General features: G+C 43.7%; 1 protein-coding gene across 1 annotated transcript in view; it reads right to left on the bottom strand.

The window, feature by feature from the left end:
• STIM2 (stromal interaction molecule 2) overlaps positions 1–17,411 on the bottom strand; it is a 493,142-nt gene that overhangs the window by 248,787 nt on the left and 226,944 nt on the right. Inside the window, exon 2 of the mRNA XM_086964004.1 lies at positions 14,686–14,816. Coding sequence (XP_086820130.1) covers positions 14,686–14,816 — 131 coding nt within the window. The remainder of the gene's footprint in view (positions 1–14,685; positions 14,817–17,411) is intronic.

Here is a 17,411-nt window from a genome sequence, read left to right on the forward strand (position 1 = left end):
TTCTTTGGAAGCATCCTATCCAATCAAAGGCAACAGCAGGCTGGCTGCAGTTAACTCCTTGGGAGTTGATGAAGGCGATAAATGCTCCTGAAGGCGGCTTCAATGCAGTCACGGAAGAACTGCAAGCAATGACAGTACTGATTATGCAGCATAGATGTGTGTTGGACTTAATGACGGCTATGCAAGGAGGAATATGTGCCAGGATTCATGTGGCTTGTTGTACGTATGTACCAGGCAATGACACTGACACCGGAACACTCAATGAGGCTATACAAGCTCTACATACATTGCAAAAGAAGATGGAGAACGAGGGAAGGAGCCAACTAATGGCTTGCTTAGTAGTTCACTAGCGTACCATCCTGGATGTATGGACTATTTAAGGCCTGGTTGCCTGTTCTTGTGCACATGATTTTGATTTTTTGTGTCCTCTAGATAGCGATAGGATGTTGTAAAAAGGGTTAGTCAGAAGGATATTAGGAAGGATGTTAACTAGTAGGTTGCTCAATAACATTCAGGATGTTGAGGAGAATGTATACACATTGATAACTAAGTGAAAGGGAAGGTGAATAAATAGTTTAAAATCAACTAAAGGGGGGAATGTTATAATAAATGTAGAAAATGAAGAAGTCACATACATGTCATACATACATACATACATACATACATGCGGCCACTCCACATATACAGCCAACCCCACCCTGTGGCCAAAACCCTCAAAGGCAGCCAACCCCACGCTGCACACTGCTTCTGTCCACAGGGCCTGGCTCTAGGGACCCCATCCCCCAGGGCCTTTTTTTTGTTTTAATAAATGGATGAGGGGCTGTGTGGCCCCTCACCCCAAACCTTATTAGGTTCTGGGGACTGCATCCCCCAGGGATGTTTTTTTATTTTAAAATTAATTTAAAGATGCATTAAAAATGCATTTCCTAACCAGTGGCGACCGGCACCCAACGTTGCTAATAATTTTGGACCTATTTGACAAGAAACTTTCTTAAAAAGTGCTATTTTTGCTAGTTTATGCATGGAAAGTTTTAGGGTGATGTGTCAAGTAGGGGCCGAGGAAAAAAAAGGGGGGGGGGCAAAATGCAAAAAACATTCATTTTCCTCAGTCTTCTTTATAAAGCGCTACCGCAAAAACTACTGAACGGAATTACACCAAATTTGGCAGGAAACAACATCTTGGTCCCCAGATAGTGCTTCTTGTGATTTGGTCTAAATCAGTTCAGTAGTTTGAGAAATTATGGTCTGTGCTCTAATTGGCTGCCTGCAACAAGAAACAAGCATTGGCATAGCCAATAGGTCTAGCTTTTGGGACCTTATAAATATTTAGTTATGCAGCACAATATCCTTGGCGCAACAACATTGTCTGTTGCATGGCTAAACACTTATAAGGTCCAAAAGGCGAGACACCTATTGGCTATGCCAATGGTTGTTATCTTATGTACAGCTCCTCCCAATTCATTTGCACTATTATCTTTATCTACTCTCATCTCATGCACCCACTTACACATATGTTCTATTCCTTCTACTGTGGATATAGATTCCTTTAAATCTGGATTTTTTGTGAGATATTTATCTCTGACCATGGAACCAGTAAATTGGCCAAAATTACAAGTACTGCTAAAGTTTTAATTGATCCTACATAACCGTCAAGTTTCACTAATTTCCCTTGCACCCTTGTGAAGAACTTGTGCCTCTCAAGAGCAATGTCAATTTGTGAACCAAAATGCTTCTCAAGCAACATATACAAATTATTCACTTCACCTTCACCTTGACCAATAAGAATGTTATCCAGACTCTCATAGACTCATGTGCATTTCTGCCGTCAATACCCAAATTATGTAGTAAAGTGGCCATTTTTCTTACAGTTGAACAGTCCTCCCCACCAATTGCAAGCAAATAAGAATCAGACAACTGCTTTCACCTCTTCCATGTAAAAACAGGTTCATCTTTGACGGATAAAAATTGTGGTGGCTGAGAGATATTTGCAGCAGCCATGCTCATCTAAAAACACCAGAAAAGAAAATAATGCTAACTGGAAAAGAAAATGGTTACTTAACCAGACGATATATTATAGTTCATTTAAATTCAGTTTCAGTATGGCTGGCACACTCTCTGTGTCTCACAATCGGAATACAGTGAGGACGTCAGGCGCAAAAACTTACTTGACTCCCAGATCCAATATGGCTAGCACACTCCATGTATGTCACACTCAGAATGGCGTATTCACGAAGTACAGCGTGACGTCACTGAGGCTGGAAACGAGGTGTATAAAACCTCTATTTCAATTTCCTACACCACGAACAGGCACCCATGATGGCCATGAAAGGGAGCCGCACGGGGTAACATGGAAGCAGCAGGGGCAGTGCTGAAGCAACACAGGGAAGGGTGCGGAGGTGGACGTGAGAGCAACATGGGGGAGCAAACTAGAACCAGCGTGCGCATCGCGCTGAAAGTAAAAAAAAAAATGAACCCGATAGTGAAAGTGACACGGCTGCGCGAAAGTGAAAGGAAAATAAAGCTGACGACGAGGGAGTGGGAGAAGGTAGGGGAGGGGATTCACACGCACGCTGAAAGCCAGATGGCAGCTGTGCATGTTGCACACTTGTGTGCATAATAGCAAGCTGGTGGCCGGCAAGGTAGCATTTCTAAAGCAGCTACTAAATGTCTCGCCAGAGCACCGCATGCGCTGGCTCAGGCGAGACCTAAAAATGTTGCCAATAGCCCTTACAGGACTTAGGGACTTAGTCCAGTGTCCTGAAGTTTAAAAAAAAAAAGATAAAAGATATAGGGTGGCAGGATAAGGATACCCTGCTACCCTAGGCCCGATGGGGGGGAGCCAGACAGACTACCCTTGGGGACATTTTTTGTTTCTGTTTTTCACACTTGCGATCCATGGGATCATGGCAAAAACAAAACAGATGGCATTTTATTATATATAATATATATTTCAGTGGAGACCGGAAACGCATTGGATTTATGTTTAGTTCCTAGTGAAAATCTTTGGTAATGGAATAAATTATCAAAGACTGTTGCAATCTAATCCAGAGTGCGACCCATTATTTTCTTCCAAGGATGGGAAGTGTTTGCGATATATAAATATATATTTATTAATAGTAACCACGAGACCGGAAGGAACATGGCTATTTATGTTTTCATTGTGAACACAATATACTTCTAAAGGCTAGTAATTTTTAGAAAACAAAATAGGAAATTAATATTAGCACTATGCTGCAAAATATTTACTTTTAATATAACGCCGAAAAGTCGGTCGGACATTTGGCACCAACTATGTAAAATAAAAAAAAACGTGTGCAGTGAAATCCTCCAGGCATAGTCGGTGAGAGGAAATCATAGGTTAAACATCTGACAGTTTAAGTGGCACCACATTTTGAGGAATACCAGGTACACCGTCCACACAGAAAAAAAACTTCAGATATTGAGCTTTCACTTAATCTTTACTGGAAACAAAAGCAACGTTTACTGAGTGGCTGCTTACGTCAAACTGTATGATCCAATCACTGAATACCTATGTTGTTGGTGCAGGCTTCGTTCTAAGTGGACAAAAGTACAAAGAGTTCCACAAGGATCTAAATTCCTTCGTGTTCGAAGTAAGTTTTAATTGCCCTGGGGAGTTTAAATATTGCAAATCCCTTTCATGGGACTCAAATAAGTTAGAACATAATAAAGGTGCACAATATCCTGATTAAAAGTTTAAACGCATTAAAGGTTACCTAACAAAAATGGCATCTGGCCCGTAGTCCGTCTTATCGGGGAAAATCTACGTATACATGGCAGAGCCAGGAGCTACTCGGATATTTTTTGCTGGAAAGAAAGAAGCAGTTAAGCGTAGTTAGTAAATCAAAACACCAAAATGCCGACAACAATGTTAAAAATCATAACAACAGTGTGTTTAATAAAGCACCCTACTCTACACCTCTATCATGTTAAACCCAGTTAATAACACAAGCTACTAATACTACATTTAATCGCACTCAATTTACCAGCCTGAGATGGATAGGATTTAAGCACGCACAGGATTCGAACTGGTGGCCTGAAGAACAATGCACTGGTCTCTGGGAGGCATACCACAGCGCCCTCCATGTTTTACTTACCTAGGCTCTTTGTGGGCCCACGCCAAGGGCTAAGGGGTAGGATGCGCTTGAATATCTGCTCGTGCCATGCTGTCAGTATTTTTTGCAGGCGCACAGCAGGGCTCTCTTGGGGGCGGAGCACTATCTGACTTTACCCCATATTTGGTTCCATGCTGTTAGCATTAGGGCTACTTTTTCGTGCACCAAGGGGAACTTTAGCGCCTACGCTTAAGAGGCCATGGAGCACACGCACAAAACAGACAGTACGGTTCTTCCATCTCTTTCTTTGCAAGCACAACCGAGCCAACTTTTGAGTGTTGCGGGTGGGGGCGGAAGGGGCATGGGGGATGCCTGTTGCTTGGTGTGTGGCCATACAAATAAGTTTCTGAAACCCTCGAATTTTTTCCTTGTGCCTCTATAACAATACTTTCGAACTTCTGTAGCACTATGCTCTCGGTATCTTTCCTGCCCTTGTTACCTTCTGTGCCTCTTTAACACTATGCTGTGATTCTCGTTTGTTTCTTGCCTCTGATGCCCCTTTGACAAACTGACTCCTGTTCTATAACACTATGCTCTCTAAACCTCCTTTGTATGTGGCCTCCTGTGTAACTTGGACAGTGGTCGAAGTAGGGGAAAAAAAGTAGGGGAACTGTGGGTGGAGACTCAGAGGGTGGGGATAACCTACGGATTGGATTGGTGGGCGGAGTCAGAGGTGTGGCCAGAATGTGCCAAACATCCCAATGTTTAGTATTTGTTTGGCATTTCACCGACCAGTTACAGCTTATTGTGTTATTGAATTCAACCAATGGATACACTTGATTATTTAAGGTTTAATAGGAGTTATTGGCATTTAAATACATTCAAAAAGTGGAATATATTTCCAATCATACAATATCTCAAATATGCTTAAATGTGGAATCACAAGCCATTTGTCTCCAAGCCATGCAGTTTCTCTCATTATCACTTCTCTGCCCTTCTTCCACAAGAGCAGTTCAAACATGAATGGCAACATATCACAGTTTGCAAATGTTTTCTATATAATTATGGCTCTGCCATATTTGTCACATAATACATCATCCACTGCATAATCTTGCAGTTTTAACTAATCATTTTTGTAGCTCAAACGGATAAAAAGCTACTAAAAACGTGACTTGAGTTGCTGCAAAGTGGACGACCCTTTGCAAAGGTTGACTGATCACCTTTCTCACTGCTGTATTTGCATGTTATACTGATACTAATGGGGCAGATTCTTTGCAGAGACTTAACATGTGTAAAAATGTCTGAATAATAAAGAATAAGAAAATATATTGCATTACGCTGCAACATTTTTTTCTGTTACATAATTTAGTCAACACTGCAGCATCATTTTGTCCCCCATTGCTGCATAATTCCAGTGGCTCCAGAGCAGGTAGCACATGTTAAAAGTGCTTGTGCATGAAGCAGAGAGTGTGAAGTTTGCAAACTTAGTTTGGTGTGTGTGCAAATCCTCCATTGCAGATCCTTGTTGAGTTGCAGCTACTACTGCTGAAACAAGGCCAATGGAGGTACCAATGGGTGAGGCAGACTGGCCTCGATGGCAGGGCCGGCGTTAGTGCTGGTGGCGCCCTCTGCAACAATGTTTGTTGGTGCCCCCAAAGGTCACCTACCCCTTGAACACTACACAGAGACAAACATGTATACGTGTGTAAATCACTGTGTAGGAAATGTTACAAAAGACAAAGGACTACAAGGTGTAGAAGCCACATGACAACCATACTAGTAGGCAGTATAGTTTAATATCTCACTGTTCTATGTTAGGATTTTCACTTATAAACTGCAAGTAACAAAAGGATCTCTCTGACACAAGCAGTAACCTACTAACCTAGTTAACATTATGTGCACGTTGTGACCTGCATGGTACATGTTCTTTGCAGTAGGCACATTAACCCTCTGTGCCACCTTTCCAGGAGTCAACCTTTCCACTAGACACAACTCTGATCTCTCTCTAGGAAGAACATTAATCAACAAAGTTTTCATGACATCTTTATTTTTGCTGAAAGTTACTGGAGGCCAGGAAGGAGGCAGCAAGTTTTTTTAAAAACCATAATATACTTGTAAACACTACGCACCCACCCAAAATAGGTACCTGTGACCTCAGTGACGGAGTCACAGTGACTGGATCACTGTTGCTCTCGGGTGTGCTGCTTCGTAGGCCTGCCCGCAAGGCTGGAGGTGAACTTCAGTATGGATTGTGGTGGTCAGGCCTTCAAGGTTATCCCACAATTGCCACTGCAAAGGTCCACCTGCTGGTGCTAAGACACCCGGGCTTCTAAGGTCTAGTGGGGCTTTCTAAGTTCTAGCATGGGAATATGCTCCCTCAGGAGAGTGGTATGGGGGACTGGTCATGAAGGCTGAACCCGGCTCCCCGGTTCCAAATTTGACAGCTCTGGCCATAGTGCCACATCCTCTCCCCCACTGAACACCATACTGCCCCACTGATAAAAACTCACACTACCTTCAGCTTCAACGCCCCGCTATAAACACCAGGATACGACAATTCAAATTATGCATTTGATAAGATTAATATGCTGCCTGAAAAAAAAATGTAAAAGCAAACACTCATAGGGAGTGCAAGATTAAGTAAAGCACGTGAAATGTAAGCAGAAACAACATGGTTACCTTAACGATCTCTCACACACTATTCAGAAATCAGCGAGTGGGGCTTTCTAAGGTCTAGCATGGGAATATGCTCCTGCAGGAAAGTGGTCTGGGGGACTGGTCATGAAGGCTGAACCCAGCTCCCCGGTTCCAAATTCGACAGCTCTGGCCATAGTGCCACATCCTCTCCCCCACTAAACACCATACTGCCCCACTGAGAAAAAGTCACACTGCCTTTAGCTACAACCCAATTGTGCCCTGCTATAAACACCAGGATTCGACTTATTTCAAATTATGCATTTGATAAGAGTAATATGCTGCCTGAAAAACAAAAGAGTAAAAGCAAACACTCATAGGGAGGGCAAGATTAAGTAAAACTTGAAATGTAAGCAGAAACCACATGGTTACCTTAACGATCTCTCACTCACTATTCAGAAATCAGTGAGTGGTTTTACCTAAAAAGTTAAGGATATGACTACAGGGCCCTGCAGGGAACCGTTTCAATGACCATTGCTTATATCCTTAATAAACGTAAATAGTATGGTTTAAAAAGACTACATCCATAAACACAGAGGTACACATTCTGTTTTCCAATCCACCCATCAACCAGGTACTGCAATACCTCTAGGAATGGTGCACTTTCCCACCTGGGGACAACAATGCTGTTCAAAGAAAGACGAGAAAACAAAAGTAGCGCTTCACTGCAAAGTCTGTAAAGTGAGGCTGATGTGTTTGGATGTGAATAAAACCAATCTGGCCACTTTGCAACCACTCTGTTTTGCTTTATTTAGTTATGTATTTATTTTTCATATTTAAAACCTTTTATTTCTCTCCATTCCGAGGCTGCACTTTGGAATAGAAAAATGTCAAAAAAAGGGCATTTCCCGTAAGAGTGTTTTTCTTTTTTTTTTTAATCCATCAGTGAAGTTTTACATTGGTTCTTAAACTGCCATGGTGCAGCTCAGAAATGAAAACATAGGTGATAACTATCTGAACTAGTGCCCCCAGTGAAATCTGTGTGTTTCAAGGATCGTTTTTCTGAATGAAACCTAAGCTTGGTCTTGAGCCAAGGTCAGCGGACTCGATAATGCCCGCCTCGGTGCATACTCTAACCATGGGTCCCACTCAGCAACTCTGGGCAATAGCTTGCTTAATCTCCAGTAACGGCCCAATCAGTGCCGGGGATGCTTGTCTTCACCTTGGAGATGCCCAGGAGGGACCATCTCACAGGGAAAGCCAGGATGGGTTCCCCAGCGGTATACAGCGCTGGGACGCCCCTTTGCTGGGGCAGCTGTGCGCTTTACAAGTATACGACATTTAACATTTATAAGACCTCCTCTATCTAAGCAATAGGTCTGCTGCCCAGAGTCTGAGATACATGTGTAGCACGTGGGCCAGCTATGCTATGCGAAACCCGAGCCTGTGTATCTTTGTACGCTGACTGGCAACTCCAACCCCTATCTAACATCTCTAGTTTGGGGATCGGTTTGCTGAGTCTATTAGAGATTTGTGACTGGAGGGATAGCTTTGCCACCCTTTGAGGTATGTGGCATTTGAAGGATTCATCTCTGTGAAAGCTTAGCCTGTGTGAAGTATGTACCCTAAAGGATAGACTTGCTATACAAAGTCTGGGATGTGTAGGCCACTTGGAATAGCTCGTCGCTACAGTAGGAGTCTCTACAATCTCTGTAGCACAATGGTAAGCTAGGATTTCTAAACCTGAACCATCCCTGTAACCTTAGGGATAGCTGCCATAGCCTGAAAAAAATACCATATGGAGTAACTTTGATGTCCCAAAAAGGGACGGGAATAGCTGTCTAATCCATTAGTTAGAACGCTGTCTGAGACTTTAGCCTCTACGATCTCTCCTTTAAGTGATAGGGATAGGTTTGTTCCCCAAAGCTTGAGACATATTTATAATGTTGGCTGGCTCTGCCATTTGAGGTTTGACTCTGAATATCTTCTCTTGTCCAGTTGGCAGTTCTGAAGCCTGAGCCTGTAACCTGAAGAATAATTGTGTGACTCTGTAAAACACGTATAACCCGAAGGCTAGCCTTGCTGCATGAAAGCTGAGCATCAGTTGGAATATCTGTTACCTAAGAGATCGCTGCTTAAAGCGCACATCTGTAAGATGTTTGGTACCTGGACAAGTGCGCGGCAACCTAAAGTCATAGCCAATGGCATCTGTGTGCTCTGAATTGTTGCAAACACTATGCGCAACTTCCACCTCACCGACACGTGGGAATTGGGGATGGGCATTATGCAGGACACTAATGCAGCTTGCACAGTTAAGGACTGCACAACTGTCTGTCCAACAACAAATGTTGTCAGTATATAAGCACATCTTCTATGTATTTATATGTGCATTAATGAACTGCAAACTCTGTCAATGCAACTTTACAATAAAAACACATCACTGTATCAAGATGGTGCTACAGCAATTGCGATTAGCCGGGCTCTATCTTAAAAGCGTTTATAGTACTCAGTATGTTTATATAATGTACAGTTAGCATAAAATGTACCTGACAGAGCAGAAGTACGTGCCAGATTTTGTTGAGATAAATTAAATTATATCCCAAAACTGAGACAAATTAAACCAAATGATATGCCTAAACAGCTGCCATTCTACCCTTTTCCTCAATCTATGTGGGTCAAGATGCGCTCTATCGTTTATAAGGCCGTGCGAAATCTTACAAACTCACCAAGTTTAAAAAGTAGCAGGGGGCTTCAGGGGCTCTACATGGTAATGGTAGACATTCCCATGGCCACAAGGAGTCGCTCAGGGTAACGGGTGAGATGCTGCCTGACCGCTGCCTCCCTCGCTTTGCCATGCACTCAGCTCCCTCCATCTGTCGCTTTTCTACCCCTCACCCATGTAGTTTTGCAGCTTGCCCTCAAGCCAGTCCCTGAATTGCGCCCCACTCCAACTCAGTGGCGTCTCTAGAAGTGATTTTTTTGGCGTGTCTCACACTCGGCCTCATAAAGGGCTGAGGAGTTCAGGGGGGGGGGGGGGGGCACCAAAGCATCCTGATGTGACCATTGTATCGGTCACAGTGGGGGCTGGCAGGTAGCCTCGGCAGTGATGAGTTGTAAATCACTGCACAGCAGGGCCATCGGAGGTGTGCTAACCCAAGACTGATGGCCCGTTCAGTGTTGCTTAGGAAGCCCCTGCTGTTACAGAGGGGAAGCGGGAGGAGGCCTTGCTCGAGGCACCTCACAGGGGACACGGCTGAATGCTACAGCTGTAATTTCAATTAGGAGCATTCCTGCCGTCCCGGAATGCTTTTTAAAAATAAAGAAGTAGGGGAACGGACTGTAATAATTTTTCAAAGAAGGGCACGCCGTGCCCTTCCGTCCCCGCCCACTTCTACCACTGAACTTGGAGGATACTGCCACTTCTGGAACATTGTCCTTTCGACATTTCCAGACTCCTGTGCCACTCACAACACGGACCATGTTTTACAACACTGTGCTCTCTGCAACACTTGTTCATTTTTTCACTGTTTCCCCTAAACAAATTCTTACGCTTTTCAACACCAACTGACACTTCACCTGCAAATCTTCTTCTGCCTAAACAGTTTCACGTTTTAGATCAGATAACTGCATGGACAAGGTAATGTAGCTTGAAAGGAGTTTGGTGTAAGTTGGTTAAGACGCATCTCTAAAGATTTTTAACTAATAAAGAAATAAGGCAAGCAATCACGAACCATGTCAGAGTCTAGGAGAAAAGGACAGAAGACAGCACATGTAAAGCGCAGGAGAGCTCAGATGCTTGATCAGAATAACTGGAGATTGGCACAAGAGCTGCGCGGGGAGATGCACGAGCAGTCGTGGGTGTGGAGCACATGGGGTACGACTAAGGGTGGGCGTAGTTCACGAAGTAGCTCTACGCGAAGCTACGCGAAGTGCACTTCGCGAACTTCACGTAGCACTACACGAGATGCGTAGTAGCATGTTCGCACTGTGGAAGATGCGTTTTCAAGGATTGCACAGTGTGGACAAGCATCCGGCACTGTGCAATCATTGAAAACGTCATCTTGCACAGTGTGAGCTGTAGTTTTCTGCTGCTCGAGTGGATTTTTATTCGAGTGGCAGCTTTCTCAACGCGAACTGGTAGCATGCGCAACCAATCGCAATGAGAAACCTGACATCCCCGCGTTGAGAATCTTGCCGGGATGTCATTTTGCTTGCTCGCGGTCGCGAACATGACGGTGAGGACCGCGAACAAGCAAAAAATGACCGCTGCACTATGCGTGTTCGCACTGTGCTACGTGCAGCTCGCGTAGTGCGAAGTTGGGCAAACTTCGCAAATTACGCTAGCGTAGCGTAGTGCTTCGCCCAGGGTTAGGTACGACTGAAAAGAGGCGTGGAGCCGGGAAGGAATTAGGAGGACACGTATAGGAACTGGGAGCAGGTACGGAACAGGACAGTAAGCAGCGCAGGGAAGCTATGAAAAGGAACCAGAAGCGGTCTAGAAAAACATGCGGAGGTGACGTTTGCTTGCAAGGTGCCACAAACAAATAAGCATTTGCAATGCAATAGGTCTAGCATTTGTGAGAGTTTGAACTATTGGCATTGTAAATGTCAATGCCTTTTACTTATGTGTTTTGAAAAACTGCAAGTGGTGCAGAAACACACGTGGTATAGATGTTAATACAATAACTGAGCAAGAAGAGCATACTTGCCCTGGCGTTGTGCTTCTAATATGCCACAAGTCTGTGCAGGCCGAGTCCCATCGTTTGTAAAATGACTTTAATTGTTTAAATTACTGTTTGTAGCGCCTACCTCTGCAGCACTGCAGTGCTGCAGCGCCAACTGGAGTGTCCGCCTCCTCAATGCAGGTTGGGGCGGTAGGCAGCGGATCCAGACAGCTTGCGCGGCTCCATACTGGCCCTGGAGCCACTTTCTTCATGTCGGAGGTAGGACTAGACTATATATATTTTTTTTATTCCGTGGCCGCCATGTTCAGCAGGTCCGAGGTACCGTCAAATCCGTTGCACCCTTCCTGGAACAGAGGACCTTTCTGGTATAAAGTTCAAGTACAGCCGCTAGTGGCGCAGCTCGCCAAAGTCTGATTTTTCAATATTGTAATCTTTTGATAAGCAGTGCTGCACATTGCCTGTGCAGCGCTGCTTACTAAAAGCTTACAATATTGAAAAAATAGACTTTGGCGAGCCCTGCCGAAGAATAGAAAGGCGCGGCTCGCCAAAGTCTATTTTTTCCATATTGTAATATTTTGGTAAGCAGCGCAGCACGCAGTCTGTGCTGCTACAAAGGTGAAAGTTCAGCAAGCCACAATTCCGTACAGTCACCATTAATAATATTACAAAAATATAAATGCAGGCGCCCTGCTAAAATCTACAGCACGGCACCCAGAGGCAGGAGGCTATTTAAGAAAATAGTGCTCACAAACTGTAAATGAAACATAGTGAGTAACACCACAAGTAAAAGGGCCATCCCTCATGGGAGTTTACAAAAGCATAAAAGGCGGTACTTAAGAGGGACTACTAAGCCCCTTCACGAATCAAAAGCTAACATTTAAAATGGACAGTAAACAGAGCCAATTGAAAATATGGGCAGAAAATGGGTGACGCTTCAAGTTAATACTTGAATATAGCATGTCTTGAAGAGCCAGCTCAAGTGCTGCTTAAGCAAGACCTAAAAACCGTGTGAGTAATAAGACTAAAGACACAACAGAGATGTGGTAGGATACCAATATAAAGGACAGGTCACACGCCTCTAGTCAGACACCGCTAATGCTCAGAACATCCACTAGAAGCAGCCAGCAACTACCACCTATACCACATAATATTCTCAAGTGCAGCTGTACATTTAGGAACGGAGACCAACCAGCATGTTTAGTACCTCTAAAATATGCTAAGTAATTCAGTGGTCCACACTTCTCCTCCTATATTTGAGATCTGGAAATAGCATTACATTAACATATATTTTGCTCTTGAATTTGTTGACGTTTAGGCATGCACTATTATCTAACTACAATTTACACTTGCCCTTCTTACCTATCATATTGGTCTCTTCACTCATCAAATTAGAACTATTCTTAACAGTACATTCACTAACCTATGAATGCCCAAGACTCCTCACGCTGCCGTCCTGTTTTACTGTGTGTCCATCAACCATGTTAACCATAACCGTTTCTATAAAACTCCCACTCAGGTTTAAATTTGCGAATGGCAATGCCTACAATTGGCATTAAATGCACCCTACAAATAATGTATAGAAATCCCTCACCCAGCTGGAAGTGGATTAAGGATTTGCAGCTCCCACATGATAATGCAGCTCTGCATATTTATTGGTTTCTCTGTCTCTAGATGTAGGAGTTCTGGTATCCTCTGCACAAGGTACACCCAGGCCCTTTTGACATTTCTAACTACCCCTTAAACATCTGGCAGTTATTGACAAGTTTATTCCCTCTTCTAATGCCACTGTCAATTTAAAATTGTTGTCAGTGTTCTGAAACTCGGTGGAGTGTGCACAATATAGGCCAATTAATACATAATAAAAAAGATAAGTATTTCCACAATACAATTAGCTAACCCTAGTCAAAGTACTATGCTACGCTCACGTAGTTTGCGAAGTTTGCGCTACTTCGCAGTACGGCTATCGCACGTAGCACAGTGCAAACACGCGGAGCATAGAGGTAACTGTTTGCTTGCGGTCCTCAACTTCAAGTTGGCGACCGTGAGCGAGCAAATTGACATCCCGGCGAGACTTTTTCCTCGTTCGCGATCAGCCACATCAAGTTGCCGATTGCGAGCGTGGAAAATAAACCTCCAGGCGAGATTCTCAACGCGGGGAGGTCAGGTTTCTCATTGCGAGAGGTCGTGTTTGCTTGTGACAAGAAACTACCAGTCCGCATTCAGAAAGCTGCTGCTCGAGTAGAAATCTACTGTAGCGGCAGAAAACTACCGCTTGCACTGTGCAAGATGCGGTTTGCACTGATTGCACAGTGCGGACAGGCATCCATCCGGCACTGTGCAATCAGAGGGAACAGCATTTTACACAGTGCACTACGCAGTTCCTGTAGCTGCGCATGGCGCGAAGTGCACTTCGCATAGCTAGGTGTAGCGCTGCTACGCTTACTACGTCCAGGGTTACAATTAGCCTGGCATGACTGTCCCTTTCCATCTGTACTGCTGCCAGACAAAAACACTAAGTTATCTAGTTATCTAAGATACTTTATTGGCATTACAATGTCTTGTGTATGCTTCTGAAAGTTCAAGGTCAACCAGCTGGATATATATACATAAATAAAATGATTACAGCTGTGTGGATGGCAAGCACTTTTTTGAGAGCACACAACTTCTACCCAATCAAAACCTGTACTCCTGGCTGCCAACAAATGGGTGGGGCAGAATCCTTTCCCCTGTTAATTCTCACACAGTAGTCTGGCAGCATCTGCACTGTCAAGTCAGACCATAAAAAGTTATTAATTGAAGGCAAGCATTGGAAGGACACAAGCCATCCAATCAAAAGATGTTAAAGAATGTATGGTCCAGGGAAGGGACAAACATAAGAAATGGGTAGTAAGCCAGAAAAAGCAATCAAGCAAATGAGACTGGCAAGAAAATCAACAAATGGTAGCAAGTAAGCTGACGCAAAACCCACGCAAAGCATTACAAATGTCCACAAAAGGTGTTCAGGAACAAACAGCGAAAAGCAGTCTTTAGGCAAGGACTTAAAACAATAGGGCAACTTTGCATTTTAAATGTATAGTCACCAGAAAACGAAGTTAGATCTCAACATATAAATGTACTACGTGATGTGCTTTCTGCCAATTTAACTACACCAACCTATGGAGAAACAATTATGTGCACAAAAGTTCCATAAACCCAGGGAGTGCAGATTAGCTTTCCTTTTAGGTTCCATTATTTATGACATGTATTCAAAAAACAAAAGGAACCCCCAATGATTAAGAACATCCAGTCCTTACCTCACTGCTTTCTTCTACTTCAATACCACCATCTTTGTCATCATCCATTTGCTTGTGGATCATTCGGAGAGCTTCCAAGCTATGTCGATCTTCTTCAGTAAGGCACGGTGGGATGAGTGATAAACACAATTCTGGAAAAGTAACAGAAACACATCGAAATCAGTGTGTTGACAACATAATGTCAGTGCCTTTGAAACATTCTTCAAGTGAAGACCATTAAAGAAGACTACCAATTCGAACTGTAACACTGGTACTGAATAGAACAATAATGGTTTACATATATTTTATACATGAGTTATATTTATAATGTAAGGGCAGTGAGAACCGAGCTGGAGGTAATTGTTATTGGTAATCTCAATGAGCCTATGGAACAAGAGTGTGCTTCTTTTATTACTCTAAAACAAATAGCTATATTATTGCGTTTATACTACAGATCAAAGAACCTATATCATCTTTTAAACATCCATTCTTGGTCAAACTCTTGTAGCTCATAATATTCGCTAATACGCCAGGATAAATTACTAGAAGATATTTTGGGAAGTTCATTCAATTAACTACATAGGAATGGAAGAATCAGGCGAAACTACGTATCCTCTCGCGAACTTCAATAATTGAATCACTATGAGTAAGGCAGAGACCGTTACCTCCATACATTAGCACTTAAGCACACGTATTGACTGTCTATTCCGAAATGGAGGTAAAAGGTACACATGTGCAAGGTTCATCCCTAATGTGGGGGTCCAAAGAGAGCATGAACCTACACACCAGAATATTTTTTAAACAACACAACTGTCTCAAATTTATAAGACAGTCCTTGCGGTACAGGGGTTCCCACATCTCCAGAACAACTCCATATCAGTTACCATAGGACTCAATGACAGGCGGATTACCACAGAGAAAAGCGAGAGAAAGACAAAACCCATAGAGCATCTTGCATAGTCTCATGTATTACCTTACTTATTTGTGCAGATCCCTCTATATTCGCCTGCTGGCAACTCATCCTGTTTCCCAGTACAGAGCGCCATTACCCTCTGGGGCTCAGGTAAGTCTTTATACATACAGAATTGCCAGCTCATATTGCACCATCATGTGCCGCACAATATTGGCTCTCTTCGCACGGTGTGTTGGTGAAGAGCTGAAATCACATAGAGGCACACAATGATCTGGAAATCCCTGCAGAGAGCGGGTTTTTAGCTCAGGTTTGGCAGCTCTGGGCAGCCGATATCCATCAGGGGGTTCTACAACCTCCTCAGAACAGTGCGGGCAGAATCAAAATCCTTTGTTCCTTAAATCTGGGTTCGACTATGGCAGTGTAGAGTTCTAAGCCCTGCCACCCCACTCCAAACCCCATTGCTTGAGTGCCCTGCCGCCATCCCACATTAAAATAATTTTCAACGCTGGCAGGTCTGTACACACCATCCCAATTACGAATATCGATTCCCCTTCTAGCACAAACACTAGGATGCCCTGGACAGTCCAAGTCATCAAGTGCTCTTAATTAGGGCCTGCATGTTTTCAAGGCTGACTGCAAAAGTTTAAACATGTTAAGTGCAAAATACCACAAACAGTTTCAGAGTACAAATAAGTGGAGTCTTAGGCTGTAGAAGATATTGCATACCTGAACAGAGAAATGTAATCGAAGAACAAGTCACTTACCTTCGGTAACTATGTATCTGTAAGAGACATAGGTTAGTTACAGAATTCTTACCTTAGAATTACCCCTAGGCGTCAGACTGGATCCAGAGAATATTTTCCTAGGAGTACCCCTGCGCATCAATAGGTGGTATCGGTCGACTCCCTATCCGTCGTCGGTGTCGTGGTTGCCTGGATGACGTCACGTTGCCTATTTGGAAGCTGCCTCTGCACGCGGATATCAGTTCTGACACACCTTTCCACGCCAGAAGCGCAGAGCCATGCAAGACACTGACCAATGGTGTGCTACAACTAGAGCCCTGTAAGGGAGTCCCTATCCCTAGAAGTCAGTTGCAGAGCTAGGAGGATGGTTGGGGCGGTAAGGAATCTATAACTAACCCATGTCTCTTACAGATACATCGTTACCAAAGGTAAGTAACTTGTTCATCCGAAAGAGACACTTAGTTATAAATTCCTTACCTTAGAAGAGATATTCCAGCAATACCAACCCCGGAGGAGGGTCAACAAACCAAATTCACACAAGAAAGTCCTGTAGGACACAACGGGTAAAATAGCAGTCCCTCCGGACTTGGCTGTCCAGGGAGTAATGTCTGATGAATGTATGCATAGATGCCCATGTTGCCGCCTGTCAGATGTCAAGGAGTGGGACTCCACGTGCCAATGCAGTAGTTGCTGCTGTAGCCCTAGTGGAATGAGCACGCAGCCCCACCAGAGGTTCCTTTATTGCTAAAGCATACTAGGTTTTTATACAAATGACAACCCACCAGGAGAGGGTACGCTTTTGGATAGCCCGACCTTTCTTGGCACCCACATAGCCAACGAGGAGTTAATCATCCAGCCGAAAATCTTTGGTGCGGTCAAAGTAGAAGGACAGCGCACGTGTAGGATCTAGACAGTGGAGTCTCTCCTCATCCTTTGAAGGCTGTGGAGGCGGGAAAGGGAAAAAGGTAGGCAAAGTGATAATTTGTCCTATGTGAAAAGGTGTAACCACTTTAGGAAGGAACAAGGGTCTCATCCTAAGCACCACTTTCTCTTGATGCACAAAGAAGAAAGGTGGCTTAGAAGAAAGAGCT

This window comes from Lissotriton vulgaris, chromosome 3_2 (assembly GCF_964263255.1).
Source record: "Lissotriton vulgaris chromosome 3_2, aLisVul1.2, whole genome shotgun sequence".
Lineage (NCBI taxonomy): Eukaryota > Metazoa > Chordata > Amphibia > Caudata > Salamandridae > Lissotriton > Lissotriton vulgaris.